This window comes from Mchenga conophoros, linkage group LG5 (assembly GCF_057382185.1).
Source record: "Mchenga conophoros isolate Kocher_MC1m ecotype Shallow Benthic linkage group LG5, M_conophoros_male_GT1.1, whole genome shotgun sequence".
Classification (NCBI taxonomy): domain Eukaryota; kingdom Metazoa; phylum Chordata; class Actinopteri; order Cichliformes; family Cichlidae; genus Mchenga; species Mchenga conophoros.
The window spans coordinates 11,685,872-11,706,860 of NC_140530.1; the positions used below are offsets into that span (position 1 = coordinate 11,685,872).

General features: G+C 35.9%; 1 protein-coding gene and 3 non-coding genes across 4 annotated transcripts in view; all 4 read right to left on the reverse strand.

Moving 5' to 3' along the window:
* Positions 1-20,989, reverse strand: part of stimate (STIM activating enhance) — a 33,100-nt gene that overhangs the window by 2,865 nt on the left and 9,246 nt on the right. The window contains exons 6-7 of the mRNA XM_085273297.1: positions 4,705-4,782; positions 4,160-4,303 (exon numbers count right to left, since the gene is read on the reverse strand). Of these exons, the coding sequence (XP_085129423.1) occupies positions 4,160-4,303; positions 4,705-4,782 (222 nt within the window). The remainder of the gene's footprint in view (positions 1-4,159; positions 4,304-4,704; positions 4,783-20,989) is intronic.
* trnar-acg (transfer RNA arginine (anticodon ACG)) lies at positions 45-117 on the reverse strand. The gene has a single exon. It is a non-coding gene; the product is annotated as a tRNA-Arg (tRNA).
* trnar-acg (transfer RNA arginine (anticodon ACG)) lies at positions 992-1,064 on the reverse strand. Its single transcript has one exon. It is a non-coding gene; the product is annotated as a tRNA-Arg (tRNA).
* trnar-acg (transfer RNA arginine (anticodon ACG)) lies at positions 1,794-1,866 on the reverse strand. Its single transcript has one exon. It is a non-coding gene; the product is annotated as a tRNA-Arg (tRNA).

Here is a 20,989-nt window from a genome sequence, read left to right on the forward strand (position 1 = left end):
AGTACTACCGTCAATGTAACTCCAGAAAGAAAAAAGAAAAGTTCCGAGCCAGCCAGGAGTCGAACCTAGAATCTTCTGATCCGTAGTCAGACGCGTTATCCATTGCGCCACTGGCCCCATGGTTCAACCACTGTGGCCCATCCCCCACAGTTGTGCCCTGGGTGCAAGGTCCACGTGTAGCAGCAACACTTTCTCAGAAAGGGAAGCTAAACTGCACTGCTGTGACCTTTCATGCTTTCAAAATCCATTTGATGTTTTTTCACAATGTAAACACATCCTAACAGAAGCTGGAGTAAACACTACTTCACAAATAAATAGGAGGGAAAAGATGACTGCGTTAAAGGGGACAAGAAACGCTAGACATTAACAGCCAATTAATTAAAACTCATTGTTGCAGCAAAGACAGCACAAATGTGATCCCCTTAAACTGATTTTTGGTTTTAGTGTCTTTATTTTCCTCTGAGTTATTGATTCTGTTACATCCATGTCAGTGGTTGAGAGCAGTGCTCTATCGTGTAAATTAGCCTTTATATGTGCAGTGTTTCAGGTCCCCTTTAAGGAGAGTTGTTGTGTTTTTCATAAAGAGGAATTTGGAGAGTGATTAAATACTGGACTTGTGGAGGTCTGTGCAACCTCATTAACATAACTATAGTTATTAATAATTACATCTGTGACTGTTAACTGAACTGCACTGTTGCTCATTTGCACACCATGTAGTAACTGCCCACATATGTTCATGTCGGTTTATGCTCAATATTGTGGTCACAAAATGCCCTAAAATCTCTCCACAGAAAAGGTTACAAACTCCTGAATCTTAAAAGCTAGTCATTGTAGCTTTATTTAATGAAGTTATGCTGTAATTTTACTATAGCGTTAAGTAGGTCAGAGAAAATGTATTCATAGTATGACTGTTCTCATCTTATGCAAGAATAACAATAATTGCTTCTATTATTTCAACCAAATCAAAGCAACCCAGAAAATAAAACATATACGAGCCAGCCAGGAGTCGAACCTAGAATCTTCTGATCCGTAGTCAGACGCGTTATCCATTGCGCCACTGGCCCGCAGTGGAATGCAGTGCCTCCCTACAGGAATACATGCGTTTTACTACAGCTCAGCCCATCCCCCACAGTCTATTGCTCTGCTGACTGCATGTGGTATTCAACAGCAACACACAAGAAGAAGGAAGTAACACAAAGCTTGCGTTTGTCAACGCTGCATGACTGCTACAGTGTTCAAATGCCTCAAAAGTAAGCCTGATATTGCTTTGAGATTGAACATACATACATCAAATATATACAAATCTGTAACACTGCACATGAACTTATAAACAACCACCAATTTTACAGGCCAAAAATCATTTCAGTCAAAGGATAATAATATGTGTATTGATTTCTGAGTCCTTGCTAAGATAACATGAAAATAATAATACGCATTTATACTCTGCCCTACTCTACTTGGACCAGCCGGTTGTTGACTTTGTGGCATGTTTCTAACAGCAAAGTTGCTGAGTGCCCTCTGATGAACAAACATTGCAAAGACTATTTCTCCCATGTATCCTTTACTTTACTTTTTAAATTTTAATCTAACAACTGTTTAAAATGCTACACCCTGTCTGGATCATTTCATTTTCCTAATCAACACCTGCTAAGGAAACAAGAACACTGCCCCCCCCCCCCCCTTTCAAAAAAAAAAAAAAAAAAAACTTCCAGCAAGGGACAACAGTCACTGAGTACTACTGTCAATCTAACACCAAAAGGAAAAGAAAAGAAAAAAAAAAAAAAAAAAAGCTACGAGCCAGCCAGGAGTCGAACCTAGAATCTTCTGATCCGTAGTCAGACGCGTTATCCATTGCGCCACTGGCCCGCTGCAGAACGAAGGAGCCGCCTACACAGATACGTGTGTGTCCACAACTCTGTGGTATGGTAACAGCATGCGCATAACAGTATAAAATTCCAGAAAATCTAGGGACTATCTCATCAACTTTATTTATAAAGCACTTTAAAACAACCACAGCTGACACAAAGTGCTGTACATTGGAACTGTAAAATAAAATTACATGAGATATAAATAAAGAACAAATAAAAGAAGAGTGAAATCATTAATTAAATAACTACTTCAATTAAAAGAGAAACTAAGTCTCACTGAGGTTAAAAGCCAAGGAATAAAAGTGGGTTTTAAGACGTGATTTAAAAGTGGACAGTGAAGGGGCCTCTCTAACATGCATGGGCAAATTATTCCATAATTTTGGAGCCACAATAGAGAAGGCCCTGTCCCCTCTGAGCTTCCTCCTGGATCTCGGTACCTCCAGGAGCAGCTGGTCAGCTGACCTGAGAGACCGACAGGGTATTGTGGGTATGTGGGGATGAAGAAGCTCAGAGAGGTAAGGCGGGGCAAGACTGTGAAGGCATTTAAAAACAAACATAAGAATTTTAAAATTAACTCTAAAAGACACAGGCAGCCAGTGCAGAGAGGCCAGCACGGGGGTTATATGCTCTCTTTTTCGAGTTCCTGTTAGAAGTCGTGCAGCCGCATTTTGAACCAGCTGCAGACGTGAGAGCAATGACTGACTGACCCACACATAAAGTGAGTTACAGTAGTCCAGGCGGGAAGAAATAAAAGCATGGATCACTGTTTCAAGGTGCTGCCTCGAAAGAAAAGATTTTACTCTTGCCAGTCGCCTTAAATGATAAAAACTGGACTTCACCACTGCTCTGATTTGGTGGTCCAATTTAAAATCACTGTCCAACTTAAAACCAAGGTCAGTAACAACAGATTTAAAATAGACTTCCAGGGATCCTAAAACAACAGAGGAGGACTCACAGGGACCACTGGGTCCAAACACCAACACTTCTGTCTTCTTTTCATTAAAATTTAAAAAGTTTAGAGCCAACCAAGCTTTAATGTCATCTAGACATGTCAAGAGAGGTTTTATGGAGATGCCATCCTATCTGTCCTAACATTTGAAAAATGTTATTGAATGAATGATGAATGAATACTGTGTGTGTGTGGAGAAGAGATATGTAAACACTAGTTTACCAGCTATAAAGTAAACCACTAGTTAGAGGACCACAGTAGCACTGAAACATTTACTGTGTAAATGTCCTGAACAAAAAATCATTATACACACTTTATTGTACTCTGTTGCTTCCATATATGACTTATTGTCTGGAAATATGGGGTAATGCATATAAAACGAACACTCTTCCTATTTTCAAGTTACAAAAAAGAGCTATAAGAATTATAAACCAATCAAACTATATAGAACCAACTAACATTTTGTTTATTAATCTGAATACCCAGAAATTTTATGATTTAGTTGAATATAAAATGGCACAGATAATGTATAAAGCACAAAATAACTTGCTTTGCCCCAGTACTCAAAAGCCGTTCAAAGTCAGAGAGAGTCAATATGACTTAAGGGGAACAGATTTCTTTAAAAAAAACAAGATAAGGACAAATATAAAGCAGAGATGTGTTTCTGTTAGAGGAGTTAACCTGTGGAATAGTTATGACAGTGATTTAAAAAAGGTGTAGTTCATTTTCCTTGTTTAAAAGTAGAGTATTAGAAAAAAAAAAAAAAAAAAAAAATATATATATATATATATATATATATATATATATATATATATATATATATATATATATATATATATATATATATATATATATATATATATATATAAATAAATCAAGAATGAAAAGAGCAAAAAAAACAAAAACAAAAACCAAACTCTTGATTCTTTTGCTTTGATGTAGTTACTTATCTTGTTTGTTTGTTTTGTTTTTGCTTTGTTTTATTCTTTGCTTCGAGCCCTGTGTACAGGAGCTGCATGCAAAAAGATCTTTTGTTAAAAGGGTTGGGGTAATAAGCAAATGCTTCAGCCAATACCTTTTGATTAGCCTTGTCTCATGCTTTCTTGCTTTGTGGTAATCTTTATTATGTCTTCACTGAGATATTTGAATGCTAATCAATAAAAATCAAATCAATCAAATCAAAAAATGCGATGTACCACTTTTTATTAGGTTTGAGCTCAAAAGAAGATTACTGGGTTAAAAAAAAAGAGAGACAGAGAGACACAGATGGACTGAAGAAATGAAAATGGTATGTGTCAGTTGAATCTGTCTCCTTTAGCATTAGCTTTCCAGTTAAACTTACCTCTGACTCCGAGTCATCATGGGAAAGAGCTCTTCTGTATCGCACCTTGCCGTTCCCCCGTGAGTCCTCTTCCCTCTCTTCAAGCTTTGCTTTTGTCCTATGCTTCTTCATTAAGAAATTATCTACTACCCAGAACATTAGGGCCTACGTGACACAGAAAATACAGGTGGATGATTTTTCTACAGAACTGATTCAAGCGGTTTTTAAAAATCCACCAAAACTAGAGAAACAGCTTTTACCTTTGTGTGCATGCAATACAATGGGCACTGATGATTTTGGTAACCAATGACAATGTCTCACTGCACGTTAGTGACACAATATTATCGCAGTACTTCACTCACTTCATTCATGTAATTGTGACTTGTAACATTTTTTGATTTGTTGAGTAACATACATTGTGATTTATCACATTGTTTCAACTACAAACTAGGTCCTCAAATTAAACAATTTTTCTTCCACCCCTGCTAGACATGTAATATTGGTTTTGCAGGAGATGTAAAATTCAGACAAAAAAGAGAAGAAAGATAAGATAAGGGCAGACTTACATTTACGAAGAACGGAACGATGAGCATAACGATGGCCAGTTCCAGGGCAGGATTGTGTATAGGCTTGAGGAGTGCCAGCTGCCACACAAACAAACACAACAAGCACAAATATAATGTTGCACTTAGTGACAGCATTAACTTTTGATGGTTAAACATGCAGCCCATAATATTATTGTACAATGACAATATTATAGTCTTAAATGGGGTTGGGACGGGTCTGTCATATTCAAGCGAAATATAAGCAAATATAAGCAAATGTGCGGCATTTAAGAAAACAAGCTGAATGGAAAACAGCTGCTGCAAATACAAAGGAAAGAAAGAGGAAAGCTGGCAAATCTGCAGACTGTATAGTATGCATAGATAGGCATCAATGAGGCATCATCCCTGTGCTGTAAATCGCGGTTACTACAATTACAGCAGTATTACCGTTAAATTAACGTGTTGCAGATAAACAACCTTTTATTTCTATTTATTTATTTATTTTAGCTGTAACCCCGTGGTTTTAGACCATTATTTCACGCACAGACTAAAATGAAAATTACTGTTACTTTAACCGGACACAAAACCACAGAACTACTAAATTTTTTTTAAATAAAAGAGGCGAAGACGCCAAAAGATGCTCTCCCACCTTGGATGTGCTCTGCTAGCTAGCACGTTAACGCTGCTGTTATTCGGTGAAATCTGGAGGAGAGGCCACATTTTTACCTCACTGCCGTAACGACACTTTACTCTGAAGGCTTTTTTTTTTTCTTTCCCGACAAGAAGAACTTTTCTATCATGTATAGAAGTTGTCAACGACCGACGCTCATAGTGAGACGAGGGAAAGGCGGATCCCGCACGTAATTTGCGTAGCTTACGTAGTCACCGCATGGCCTGAGGTGCGTTCATCCCCCCCCAACACTGAGGTCTCAAATAATCAGTGCGCCACAATTGCTAAAGTACAGCACAACAAACTGTTTTGGGCATGAAAAAACTGTCTTTGGAGGCCCAGTGGTTAGGAATTAATGCTTTCAGTGCCCCTGGGTCAAGTCCAGCAGGGGAATGAATGCAATAGTTTCTCAATTAAATGCAAGCTGCACCCTGGGCCAGGAACAACTGCTGCTCACACCACACAGACTCTGAAAACATCTGCAGAGCCAACAAAGGTAGTACTGAAGAACCCAGAGTGAAGTTAAACCCGAGTGTACACTAACCCCAGTCAAACTGCCAGAGGCTGACCTTCAGCAGGTAACAAACACAGTGATGGATTACGGACTCTTTTTCTAATGCTGCAATATTAAAATCACAGTTAAGTGCTCTTTGGACAACTTGCTTGGCTGTTAGCTTTGTGCTCATACTGAAACACCCAAAGAAAGATGCTGTGTGTCCTCATCATTTGTGAGATTAATTTAATTATTAAATGGTAATTATGTAAGTGTATATCTCAATGTGAAAGTAAAACTGTTAGTAGCATAACAAAATACCTTCTCCAGGGAATACTTAAAAATATAAATCATTACTTACAAATGCTTTTGAGTAATGACTCAGAAAATGCTGTTTAAGTGTGCCTTATTGTATACACAGTGATGTAGGACCAAGGTTATTATTGTTAAATATAACTAAATAAAACCTGAAACTATATAAATATAAAAACTACACATTTGAAAAAACTAAACTAAACTAAAATATAGCACAAAATTTGTATTTGTTGGATTGGTAAAAAAAAAATTAAATTAAAAGTTGCTTCATGAGGTTTAATATATTATTTACTGAGACTTGATGTCGACAACACTGAGTCAACTGCTTTCAAAAAGTGTTGTTGTTTTTTTTTAAATATCTGTACTGATTTTTGTAGATCTTACCACTGATATATGCCCTCCAAACAATAATTAATAAAGACTAAGACTGAAATTAACATGAATTAAACTAAAACATTTCCAAACTAGAAAGTGCATTTTCTGAAGAAACTGCAGTGTGAATGCTTGAATCTGAATGTATGCACTGAAATGAATTAATTACTGAATTTAAGTTAAAAATTTTGAATGAGATAAAAAAGAAAAACAAATTTAACCTGAAAACAAAAGTGCTGAACTGCTAAAAGCTGAAGGTTACACAGAAGAAGAAGTTGGAAAAAAGCTGAAAATGTTTTAATTGTAAATTAGAAAACCCTAAGAAATGAGAAAAGAAAATTTAGAGTCAGAAAACATCGAATGAATATTAAAAGTTCATATTCTTTGAATCACTGAATGACTAAAATGTGATCCCTCCACTTGGATCCACACAGTTTAAAAAGTTTACATCTCTGAGCTTTGAAAGACAAGATGTTGGAAAGAGAACAACGTTTTGAGGGTAAAATGATGGCTGTAACACTGTGGACACAGCAGCAGTTGAAAGAGAAGTGTTTAAGATGAATCTTGGCAGAGTGGCAGAGAGAGCTCGTTAAGCAGGCAGGTGTGAGCCTGGTTGCTATAGTGACCGCACCCAATGGCTCCATACACACGGACACAGACATGCGCCTCACTTTTGCTGCTTAAAATGAACAGAAAAGTCAGGCCGAAACAAATCGTTCCCAAATGAAAAGTAAAAGTCGTATTGACAAAATTCTTTCACTGTGAGCGACAGCAATGTCTAGTCTACCAAATTCTCAGTTTTCATGTCTGTGGAGTTTATTATATGGACGTGGTGACAGTGGAAAGACGCCATGCTCTTCTGATTTTCAAACGAACCTTCTGAGCCATTTTAACATTAGAGTCTATGGAAGAGTTGGAGGGAGGAGGCTGTGCATTGGTGACATTTATGAAAGAACCATAACACCTAGTACAATAGTAAACACATTGGATGAAAGAGGACAGCGATGGCTACGTTTTGAGGGTAAAATCATACCTGTAGAGCAAACGCTGCGGACACAGCAGCAGTTTTAAAAAAGATTTTAAGATTAATTTTTTTGCTCCTCTCACTCTAGCAGTTGAGCTGCCTCACTCTAGCCCCAACATTCCGTCCCATACACACCCATTATAAATTTTGAAACGGGTGAAAAAACATCATGAAACTTAAACTGGAACTGAAGAAAAAGTATAATAGATATTGAAAAGATAAATACAAGTTGAATAGTTGAATGTCTTGTCTTCGTTTTAAAGTTTGAATGGTGGCTCTATGTCAATGTATGTGGAAGTAGTAAGAGTTTAAAAATGAGTAAGTTGAATGAGAATTTGAAGGGTCTCCCCATTGAAATACATGGGAAATTTTTGTTGAATAAAGTTGAATAAAATTAAAAATATAAATGTTAAAAATGAGAAAAATACAAGCAATCATGTCCAAAATAATAGGAATCTAACGATGTTTGAATGGTTTTTCTAAGTTGAACGGTTTTGAAGGAGTAGGCTTTCAAAAAACGTACGGAATAGATAAAATATAACTAGAAAGTGCATTTTCTGAAGAAACTGCAGTGTGAATGCTTGAATCTGAATGTATGCACTGAAATGAATTAATTGCTGAATTTTGAGTTAAAAATATTGAATGAGATTAAAAAAAAACAAAAAAAAAAAACGAATTTAACCTGAAAACAAAGGTGCTGAACTGCTAAAAGCTGAAGGTTACACAGAAGAAGGAGTTGGAAAAAAACTGAAAATGTTTTAAATGTAAATTAGAAAACCCTAAGAAATGAGAAAAGAACATTTAGAGTCAGAAAACATCTGAATGAATATTAAAAGGTCATATTCTTTGAATCACTGAATGACTCAAATGTGATCCCTCCACTTTCATCCACACAGTTTAAAAAGTTTAAATGCCTGAGCTTTGAAAGATACGGTGTTGGAAAGAGAACAATAATGGCGACAATTTGAGGGTAAAATGATGGCTGTAACACTGTGGACACAGCAGCAGTTGAAAGAGAAGTGCTTAAGATGAATCTTGGTACAGTGGCAGGCAGAGCTCGTTAAGCAGGCAGGTGTGAGCCTGGTTGCTATAGTGACCGCACCCAATGGCTCCATACACACGTACACAGACATGCGCCTCACTTTTGCTGCTTAAAATGAACAGAAAAGTCAGGCCGAAACAAATCGTTCCCAAATGAAAAGTAAAAGTCGTATTGACAAAATTCTTTCACCGTGAGCGACAGCAGCTTCTAGTCTACTGAATTCTCAGTTTTCATGCCTGTGGAGTTTATTATATGGACGTGGTGACAGTGGAAAGACACCATGCTCTTCTGATTTTCAAACGAACCTTCTGAGCCATTTTAACATTAGAGTCTATGGAAGAGTTGGAGGGAGGAGGCTGTGCATTGGTGACATTTATGAAAGAACCATAACACCTAGTACAATAGTAAACACATTGGATGAAAGAGGACAGCCATGGCTACGTTTTGAGGGTAAAATCATACCTGTAGAGCAAACGCTGCGGACACAGCAGCAGTTTTAAAAAATATTTTAAGATTAATTTTTTTGCTCCTCTCACTCTAGCAGTTGAGCTGCCTCACTCTAGCCCCAACATTCCGTCCCATACACACCCATTATAAACTCTGAAACGGGTGAAAAAACATCATGAAACTTAAACTGGAACTGAAGAAAAAGTATAATAGATATTGAAAAGATAAATACAAGTTGAATAGTTGAATGTCTTGTCTTCGTTTTAAAGTTTGAATGGTGGCTCTATGTGAACGTATGTTGAAGTAGTAAGAGTTTAAAAATGAGTAAGTTGAATGAGAATTTGAAGGGTCTCCCCATTGAAATACATGGGAAATTTTTGTTGAATAAAGTTGAATAAAATTAAAAATATAAATGTTAAAAATGAGAAAAATACAAGCAATGTTGTCCAAAAGAATAGGAATCTAACGATGTTTGAATGGTTTTTCTAAGTTGAACGGTTTTGAAGGAGTAGGCTTTCAAAAAACGTACGGAAAAATAAAATATAACTAGAAAAATTTGCATTTCCTGCGAAAATGCAGTGTGGATGCTTAAAGCTGAAGCTGTATGCAAAAAGTAGCTGAAAAAGCTGAAAAGTTGCAGAAATTGTAAAAACTTTGCAGAAGCAAAAGAAGTTTGCTAAAATGGAATAACTTAGCAGAACTGCAATATCTTAGAGGAAACATAATACTTGGCAGAAATACAATAGCATAGCAGAATTTAGCAGAAATATTGTAACTTACCAGAAACATGATAACTTCTCAAAAATACAAGAATTTAGGAGAAATAGTATAAGATAACAGAAAGAATATATTTAGCCAAAAATACTTAAACATTACAGAAACACTATGATTTAGAAAAGTAGTACAACAGAGCAGAAATATTGTGATTTACCAGAGACACTGTGATGAACTATGAATATTGTAATTTTAAATTGAGACTATGTTTTAGCACAAATATTATAATTAGGCAGAAATACTATAATTTAGCAGAAATACTATATTAAGCACAAATCCTATAAAAAGCAGAAATGGTATGATTAAGCATAAATACTACATTTAGTAGAAATACTTTGTTTTAGCACAAATCCCATAAAAAGCAGAAATACTGTACTATGATTTAGTAGAAAAACTATAATTAATCAGAAATACTAAATTTAGCAGAAATACTATATTAAGCACAAATACTATGAAAAGCAGAAATAGTATGATTAAGCATAAATACTACATTTAGCAGAAATACTATATTAAGCACAAATCCTATAAAAGCAGAAATAGTATATTAAGCACAAATCTTATAAAATAGCAGAAATAGTATGATTTAGCACAATAGTAATAAGTTAAACAGAAAAATTGGAAAAGCAAAATGGACAGCTGAAAAAATGCTGAACATGCTGAGGGTCCCTCAAATATACTTGTTAAATGACAAAAATCTGCAAAAAAATTTATTACAGCCACACAATCACAAATATGTACACATGAGGAAACACACATGCACAGAGAGACCCACACACAAGATCCAATTCAGTCAACCAGTCTAAATATATTGAATTTAAATCTTAGAATGAGATCATCCCATTAAAAGCCTTTCTCTCTCTCTCTCTCTCTCTCTCTCTCTGTCACACACACACACACACACACACACACACACAGGGAGAGAGAAGTAAGTTTCTAGGTCAGCCTGGGAGCTGGTGAATTTGAATCCACCAATCAGAGAGGCTGTGCACTTTTCCCCACCAAAACAGGTGCATCTGTTTACACACGCAGCAGCACAGAGAGACACAGGATTTTTGCAGTCTATTTCTCATAGTGACGACTCCCCTCAAACAAATGACCGTAATTTCCTAACCGTAGGGGCTAGAATGGTCATTCTTACACCGTTTTGTTCAGAAGAGATGGGGGAATCTTCAAGTGTTGACAATTTAATATTAAAATATGAATTTTTAGAGATATATGACATGGATGACTTGTTGACTTAGAAGCCACGAATTCCCCAATATGCAAATTTGAATGCCTGAGACCACATATGTGATTGGCTGGCTGGGAAGCCGTGCAGGCCCTGATTTGTGGATTTGAATTCCTCAGCCCTCAGATATGATTGGCTGGCTTAGAAGCCACGAAGGACCCAATATGCAAATTTGAATGCCTCAGGACACTTATTTGATTGGCTGGGAAACTGTGCAGGCCCTGATTTGAAAATTTGAATTTCTCAGTCCTCACAGAGGATTGGCTGCCTGGGGACCTGGCAGAAATATATAGAAATACTATTATTAAGCATAAATACTACATTTAGTAGAAATACTATGTTTTAGCACAAATATTATAAAAAGAAGAAAAACTATAATTTAGCAGAAATACTATATTAAGCACAAATCCTATAAAAAGCAGAAATACTATAATTTAGAACAAATAGTATAAAAAGCAGAAATACTATAATTTAGCAGAAATACTATGTTAAGCACAAATCCTATAAAAAGCAGAAATACTATAATTTAGCAGAAATACTATGTTAGGCACAAATCCTATAAAAAGCAGAAATACTATAATTTAGCAGAAATACTATATTAGGCATAAATCCTATGAAAAGCAGAAATAGTATGATTTAGCAGAAATACTGTATTTAGCACAAGTACCGAAAAGTACCAGAAATACTATGATTTAGCAGAATAGTAATAACTTATTGAAACACAAATGCACAGAGGGACACACAAACACAGGCTCTAATCCAGTCAACCAGTCTAACTATATTCAATTTAAATCCTACAATGACATGCTGCCAAATAAGGGCAGGGTCCTCTCTCTCCCACTAAACACACACACACACACACACACACACACACAGAGGGAGAGAGCTGCCGAATTTAAATCCACCAATCAGAGAGGCTGTTTACGTTTTCCCGCCAAAACAGGTGCATCTTTTTACACACGCAGCAGCACAGAGAGGCACAGGATTATTGCAGCCTATTTCTCATAGTGAGGACTCCCCTCAAACAAATGACCATAATTTCCTAACCGTAGGGGCTAGAGCGGTCATTCTTACACTGTTTTGTTCAGAAGAGATGGGAGAATCTTCCAGTGTTAACAATTTATCATTAAAATGTGAATTTTTAGAGATATATGACATGGATGACTTGTTGACTTAGAAGCCACGAATTCCCCAATATGCAAATATGAATGCCTGAGACCACATATATGATTGGCTGGCTGGGAAGCCGTGCAGGCCCTGATTTGTGGATTTGAATTCCTCAGCCCTCAGATATGATTGGCTGGCTTAGAAGCCATGAAGGCCCCAATATGCAAATTTGAATGCCTCAGGACACATATATGATTGGCTGGGAAGCCGTGCAGGCCCTGATTTGAAAATTTGAATTTCTCAGTCCTCACAGAGGATTGGCTGCCTGGGGACCTGGCAGAAATATATAGAAATACTATGATTAAGCATAAATACTACATTTAGTAGAAATACTATGTTTTAGCACAAATACTATAAAAAGCAGAAATACTATAATTTAGCAGAAATACTATATTAAGCACAAATCCTATAAAAAGCAGAAATAGGATGATTAAGCATAAACACTACATTTAGTAGAAATACTATGTTTGAGCAAAAATCCTATAAAAAGCAGAAATACTATATTAGGCACAAATCCCATAAAAAGCAGAAATAGTATGATTAAGCATAAATACTACATTTAGTAGAAATACTATGTTTTAGCACAAATAGTATAAAAAGCAGAAATATTGTAATTTAGCAGAAATACTATATTAGGCACAAATCTTATAAAATAGCAGAAATAGTATTATTTAGCACAATAGTAATAAGTTAAACAGAAAAATTGGAAAAGCAAAATGGACAGCTGAAAAAATGCTGAACATGCTGAGGGTCCCTCAAATATACTTGTTAAATGAAAAAAATCAGCAAAAAAATGCACAGGGAGAGAGAAGTAAGTTTCTAGGTCAGCCTGGGAGCTGCTGAATTTGAATCCACCAATCAGAGAGCCTGTGTACTTTTTCCCGCCAAAACATGTGCCTCTTTTTACACACGCAGCACAGAGAGGCACAGGATTATTGCAGCCTATTTCTCATAGTGAGGACTCCCCTCAAACAAATGACCATAATTTCCAAACCGTAGGGGCTAGAGCGGTCATTCTTACACCGTTTTGTTCAGAAGAAATGGGGGAATCTTCCAGTGTTTACAATTTATCATTAAAATATGAATTATTAAAGATATTTGACTTCTAATGCACCATAACTGAGTAGAGCGAAGCAAAAACTGCCTTGACTTGCCCTCAAACAACGCTTTGTGACTTGAAATCTATTTGGAGTATCGATATCATTCTTTCACCGTAAGAGACAGCAGGCTTTGGTGAACAATCATGGAAATTTTCAGGTCTCTGTGGAAATCCAACAAAAAGTTATGACGAGAGAAAAAAGTGGTTCATTTCCACAGTTTGAAATCTGAAGAAATCTGAGCGAAGGACGAATTTCCTACCCTCAAACAAGTCCAACTCATTTCAGAACGGTAATAGGTGAGAAAGAAATTCTTGAATTGTGAGCATCAGGGGTGTCTGAAGATATTCGGGGACAAGCCTCATGTCTTAAAGTCGCTTCGTTAAGGAGATATGACGATTCGAATATGCCTCTCATTACAGAAATCCAGCGGTGATTTTGAACAAGCTCTCCATTCACTTTATATGGAGAGTTTTCTGACCTTGTGTTAGTCTGAGGAGATTTGCAAAAATTCTATAAATCCCACAACAATGATGGTGACATTTTCTGAAAGCCAGCAAAAATACCTACGTTTTGATGTATAATTTGTGGAAGTTGAGTGAAAATTGAGCAAGTAGCAGGAAGTTGTTCGGACATGAAGTGAAAATTGCAAAACCTTCAGTGGCACACTGGAAGCCAAGAGCATAGCAACCATAACAACACATGTATTTTGTGAAAAATCACAATTTTGCAACTCAAAACTTTAAGAGGCATAAAAGTAAAACAGTAAAAGATTTGAAAAAGCTGAATCATACCTGAATAGCCCAATAATTTGTGAACATTTTAAAGTTTGAATGGTTGTTCTAGGTGAAAATATGAGGAAGTAGTTAAGTTTCAAAAACAAGCAAATTTTAGCAGAATTGCTGAAGTTTCCCATTCATTTCAATGGGACAAATTAAAGGAAAAAAGTGGAATATTTTAAAAAGTATAATAGTTAAAAATAGCAAAAATCATAGCAGGAATTAGCAAAAATAGCTGAATAGTTTAAAATTTGAACGGTGAAAATCGGCTGAAAATTGTGGAAGTAGTTTAACGGCGAAAAGTGTACGGAAGCAACTAGAATAATAATAATAATAAAGAATAAAGAGAAACAGGAACTCAATAGTGTGGATGCTTAAAGCATCCACACAATAACTAGAAAGTGCATTTTCTGAAGAAACTGCAGTGTGAATGCTTGAATCTGAATGTATGCACTGAAATGAATTAATTGCTGAATTTTGAGTTAAAAATATTGAATGAGATTAAAAAAAAACAAAAAAAAAAAACGAATTTAACCTGAAAACAAAGGTGCTGAACTGCTAAAAGCTGAAGGTTACACAGAAGAAGGAGTTGGAAAAAAACTGAAAATGTTTTAAATGTAAATTAGAAAACCCTAAGAAATGAGAAAAGAACATTTAGAGTCAGAAAACATCTGAATGAATATTAAAAGGTCATATTCTTTGAATCACTGAATGACTCAAATGTGATCCCTCCACTTTGATCCACACAGTTTAAAAAGTTTAAATGCCTGAGCTTTGAAAGACACGGTGTTGGAAAGAGAACAATAATGGCGACAATTTGAGGGTAAAATGATGGCTGTAACACTGTGGACACAGCAGCAGTTGAAAGAGAAGTGCTTAAGATGAATCTTGGTACAGTGGCAGGCAGAGCTCGTTAAGCAGGCAGGTGTGAGCCTGGGTGCTATAGTGACCGCACCCAATGGCTCCATACACACGTACACAGACATGCGCCTCACTTTTGCTGCTTAAAATGAACAGAAAAGTCAGGCCGAAACAAATCGTTCCCAAATGAAAAGTAAAAGTCGTATTGACAAAATTCTTTCACCGTGAGCGACAGCAGCTTCTAGTCTACTGAATTCTCAGTTTTCATGCCTGTGGAGTTTATTATATGGACGTGGTGACAGTGGAAAGACACCATGCTCTTCTGATTTTCAAACGAACCTTCTGAGCCATTTTAACATTAGAGTCTATGGAAGAGTTGGAGGGAGGAGGCTGTGCATTGGTGACATTTATGAAAGAACCATAACACCTAGTACAATAGTAAACACATTGGATGAAAGAGGACAGCCATGGCTACGTTTTGAGGGTAAAATCATACCTGTAGAGCAAACGCTGCGGACACAGCAGCAGTTTTAAAAAATATTTTAAGATTAATTTTTTTGCTCCTCTCACTCTAGCAGTTGAGCTGCCTCACTCTAGCCCCAACATTCCGTCCCATACACACCCATTATAAACTCTGAAACGGGTGAAAAAACATCATGAAACTTAAACTGGAACTGAAGAAAAAGTATAATAGATATTGAAAAGATAAATACAAGTTGAATAGTTGAATGTCTTGTCTTCGTTTTAAAGTTTGAATGGTGGCTCTATGTCAACGTATGTTGAAGTAGTAAGAGTTTAAAAATGAGTAAGTTGAATGAGAATTTGAAGGGTCTCCCCATTGAAATACATGGGAAATTTTTGTTGAATAAAGTTGAATAAAATTAAAAATATAAATGTTAAAAATGAGAAAAATAGAAGCAATGTTGTCCAAAATAATAGGAATCTAACGATGTTTGAATGGTTTTTCTAAGTTGAACGGTTTTGAAGGAGTAGGCTTTCAAAAAACGTACGGAATACAGAATAAAATATAATAATAAAGATTAGAAGAACAATACTGTGAATGCTTTTCAAGCATTCACACTAATAAAGATTAGAAGAACAATACTGTGAATGCTTTTCAAGCATTCACACTAACTAGAAAGTGCATTTTCTGAAGAAACTGCAGTGTGAATGCTTGAATCTGAATGTATGCACTGAAATGAATTAATTACTGAATTTAAGTTAAAAATCTTGAATGAGATAAAAAAAAAAAAAACCCGAATTTAACCTGAAAACAAAAGTGCTGAACTGCTAAAAGCTGAAGGTTACACAGAAGAAGAAGTTGGAAAAAAGCTGAAAATGTTTTAATTTTAAATTAGAAAAACCTAAGAAATGAGAAAAGAACATTTAGAGTCAGAAAACATCTGAAAGAATATTAAAAGGTCATATTCTTTGAATCACTGAATGAAGAAAATGTGATCCCTCCACTTGGACCCACACAGTTTAAAAAGTTTACATCTCTGAGCTTTGAAAGACAAGATGTTGGAAAGAGAACAATAATGGCGACAATTTGAGGGTAAAATGATGGCTTTAACACTGTGGACACAGCAGCAGTTGAAAGAGAAGTGCTTAAGATGAATCTTGGTACAGTGGCAGGCAGAGCTCGTTAAGCAGGCAGGTGTGAGCCTGGTTGCTATAGTGACCGCACCCAATGGCTCCATACACACGTACACAGACATGCGCCTCACTTTTGCTGCTTAAAATGAACAGAAAAGTCAGGCCGAAACAAATCGCTCCCAAATGAAAAGTAAAAGTCGTATTGACAAAATTCTTTCACCGTGAGCGACAGCAATGTCTAGTCTACCTAATTCTCAGTTTTCATGCCTGTGGAGCTTATTATATGGACGTGGTGACAGTGGAAAGACACCATGCTCTTCTGATTTTCAAACCAACCTTCTGAGACATTTTAACATTGGAGTCTATGGAAGAGTTGGAGGGAGGAGGCTGTGCATTGGTGACATTTATGAAAGAACCATAACACCTAGTACAATAGTAAACACATTGGATGAAAGAGGACAGCCATGGCTACGTTTTGAGGGTAAAATCATACCTGTAGAGCAAACGCTGCGGACACAGCAGCAGTTTTAAAAAAGATTTTAAGATTAATTTTTTTGCTCCTCTCACTCTAGCAGTTGAGCTGCCTCACTCTAGCCCCAACATTCCGTCCCATACACACCCATTATAAACTCTGAAACGGGTGAAAAAACATCATGAAACTTAAACTGGAACTGAAGAAAAAGTATAATAGATATTGAAAAGATAAATACAAGTTGAATAGTTGAATGTCTTGTCTTCGTTTTAAAGTTTGAATGGTGGCTCTATGTCAATGTATGTGGAAGTAGTAAGAGTTTAAAAATGAGTAAGTTGAATGAGGATTTGAAGGGTCTCCCCATTGAAATACATTATAAATTTTTGTTGAATAAAGTTGAATAAAATTAAAAATATAAATGTTAAAAATATGAAAAATAGAAGCAGTGTTGTCCAAAAGAATAGGAATCTAACGGTGTTTGAATGGTTTTTCTAAGTTGAACGGTTTTGAAGGAGTAGGCTTTCAAAAAACGTACGGAAAAATAATAAAATATAACTAGAAAGTGCATTTTCTGAAGAAACTGCAGTGTGAATGCTTGAATCTGAATGTATGCATTGAAATGAAATAATTACTGAATTTAAGTTAAAAATTTTGAATGAGATAAAAAAAAAAACCCCGAATTTAACCTGAAAACAAAAGTGCTGAACTGCTAAAAGCTGAAGGTTACACAGAAGAAGAAGTTGGAAAAAAGCTGAAAATGTTTTAATTGTAAATTAGAAAAACCTAAGAAATGAGAAAAGAACATTTAGAGTCAGAAAACATCTGAAAGAATATTAAAAGGTCATATTCTTTGAATCACTGAATGACTAAAATGTGATCCCTCCACTTTGATCCACACAGTTTAAAAAGTTTAAATGCCTGAGCTTTGAAAGACACGGTGTTGGAAAGAGAACAATAATGGCGACAATTTGAGGGTAAAATGATGGCTGTAACACTGTGGACACAGCAGCAATTGAAAGAGAAGTGCTTAAGATGAATCTTGGTACAGTGGCAGGCAGAGCTCGTTAAGCAGGCAGGTGTGAGCCTGGTTGCTATAGTGACCGCACCCAATGGCTCCATACACACGTACACAGACATGCGCCTCACTTTTGCTGCTTAAAATGAACAGAAAAGTCAGGCCGAAACAAATCGTTCCCATATGAAAAGTACAAGTCGTATTGACGAAATTCTTTCACCGTGAGCGACAGCAGCTTCTAGTCTACTGAATTCTCAGTTTTCATGCCTGTGGAGTTTATTATATGGACGTGGTGACAGTGGAAAGATACCATGCTCTTCTGATTTTCAAACGAACCTTCTGAGCCATTTTAACATTAGAGTCTATGGAAGAGTTGGAGGGAGGAGGCTGTGCATTGGTGACATTTATGAAAGAACCATAACACCTAGGACAATAGTAAACACATTGGATGAAAGAGGACAGCCATGGCTACGTTTTGAGGGTAAAATCATACCTGTAGAGCAAACGCTGCGGACACAGCAGCAGTTTTAAAAAAGATTTTAAGATTAATTTTTTTGCTCCTCTCACTCTAGCAGTTGAGCTGCCTCACTCTAGCGGCAACATTCCGTCCCATACACACCCATTATAAACTCTGAAACGGGTGAAAAAACATCATGAAACTTAAACTGGAACTGAAGAAAAAGTATAATAGATATTGAAAAGATAAATACAAGTTGAATAGTTGAATGTCTTGTCTTCGTTTTAAAGTTTGAATGGTGGCTCTATGTCAATGTATGTGGAAGTAGTAAGAGTTTAAAAATGAGTAAGTTGAATGAGAATTTGAAGGGTCTCCCCATTGAAATACATGGGAAATTTTTGTTGAATAAAGTTGAATAAAATTAAAAATATAAATGTTAAAAATGAGAAAAATAGAAGCAGTCATGTCCAAAATAATAGGAATCTAACGATGTTTGAATGGTTTTTCTAAGTTGAACGGTTTTGAAGGAGTAGGCTTTCAAAAAACGTACGGAATAAGAAAATATAATAATAACTAGAAAGTGCATTTTCTGAAGAAACTGCAGTGTGAATGCTTGAATCTGAATGTATGCACTGAAATGAATTAATTACTGAATTTTGAGTTAAAAATATTGAATGAGATGAAAAAAAAAAAAAAACCGAATTTAACCTGAAAACAAAAGTGCTGAACTGCTAAAAGCTGAAGGTTACACAGAAGAAGAAGTTGGAAAAAAGCTGAAAATGTTTTAATTGTAAATTAGAAAACCCTAAGAAATGAGAAAAGAACATTTAGAGTCAGAAAACATCTGAATGAATATTAAAAGGTCATATTCTTTGAATCACTGAATGACTCAAATGTGATCCCTCCACTTTGATCCACACAGTTTAAAAAGTTTAAATGCCTGAGCTTTGAAAGATACGGTGTTGGAAAGAGAACAATAATGGCGACAATTTGAGGGTAAAATGATGGCTGTGACACTGTGGACACAGCAGCAGTTGAAAGAGAAGTGCTTAAGATGAATCTTGGTACAGTGGCAGGCAGAGCTCATTAAGCAGGCAGGTGTGAGCCTGGTTGCTATAGTGACCGCACCCAATGGCTCCATACACACGTACACAGACATGCGCCTCACTTTTGCTGCTTAAAATGAACAGAAAAGTCAGGCCGAAACAAATCGTTCCCAAATGAAAAGTAAAAGTCATATTGACAAAATTCTTTCACCGTGAGTGACAGCAATGTCTAGTCTACTGAATTCTCAGTTTTCATGCCTGTGGAGTTTATTATATGGACGTGGTGACAGTGGAAAGACACCATGCTCTTCTGATTTTCAAACGAACCTTCTGAGCCATTTTAACATTAGAGTCTATGGAAGAGTTGGAGGGAGGAGGCTGTGCATTGGTGACATTTATGAAAGAACCGTAACACCTAGGACAATAGTAAACACATTGGATGAAAGAGGACAGCCATGGCTACGTTTTGAGGGTAAAATCATACCTGTAGAGCAAACGCTGAGGACACAGCAGCAGTTTTAAAAAAGATTTTAAGATTAATTTTTTTGCTCCTCTCACTCTAGCAGTTGAGCTGCCTCACTCTAGCCCCAACATTCCGTCCCATACACACCCATTATAAACTCTGAAACGGGTGAAAAAACATCATGAAACTTAAACTGGAACTGAAGAAAAAGTATAATAGATATTGAAAAGATAAATACAAGTTGAATAGTTGAATGTCTTGTCTTCGTTTTAAAGTTTGAATGGTGGCTCTATGTGAACGTATGTTGAAGTAGTAAGAGTTTAAAAATGAGTAAGTTGAATGAGAATTTGAAGGGTCTCCCCATTGAAATACATGGGAAATTTTTGTTGAATAAAGTTGAATAAAATTAAAAATATAAATGTTAAAAATGAGAAAAATAGAAGCAGTCATGTCCAAAATAATAGGAATCTAACGATGTTTGAATGGTTTTTCTAAGTTGAACGGTTTTGAAGGAGTAGGCTTTCAAAAAACGTACGGAAAAATAATAAAATATAATAATAAAGATTAGAAGAACAATACTGTGAATGCTTTTCAAGCATTCACACTAATAAAGATTAGAATAACAATACTGTGAATGCTTTTCAAGCATTCACACTAATAATAAAGATTAGAAGAACAATACTGTGAATGCTTTTCAAGCATTCACACTAACTAGAAAGTGCATTTTCTGAAGAAACTGCAGTGTGAATGCTTGAATCTGAATGTATGCACTGAAATTAATTAATTGCTGAATTTTGAGTTAAAAATATTGAATGAGATTAAAAAAAACCAAAAAAAACCCGAATTTAACCTGAAAACAAAGGTGCTGAACTGCTAAAAGCTGAAGGTTACACAGAAGGAGGAGTTGGAAAAAAACTGAAAATGTTTTAAATGTAAATTAGAAAACCCTAAGAAATGAGAAAAGAACATTTAGAGTCAGAAAACATCT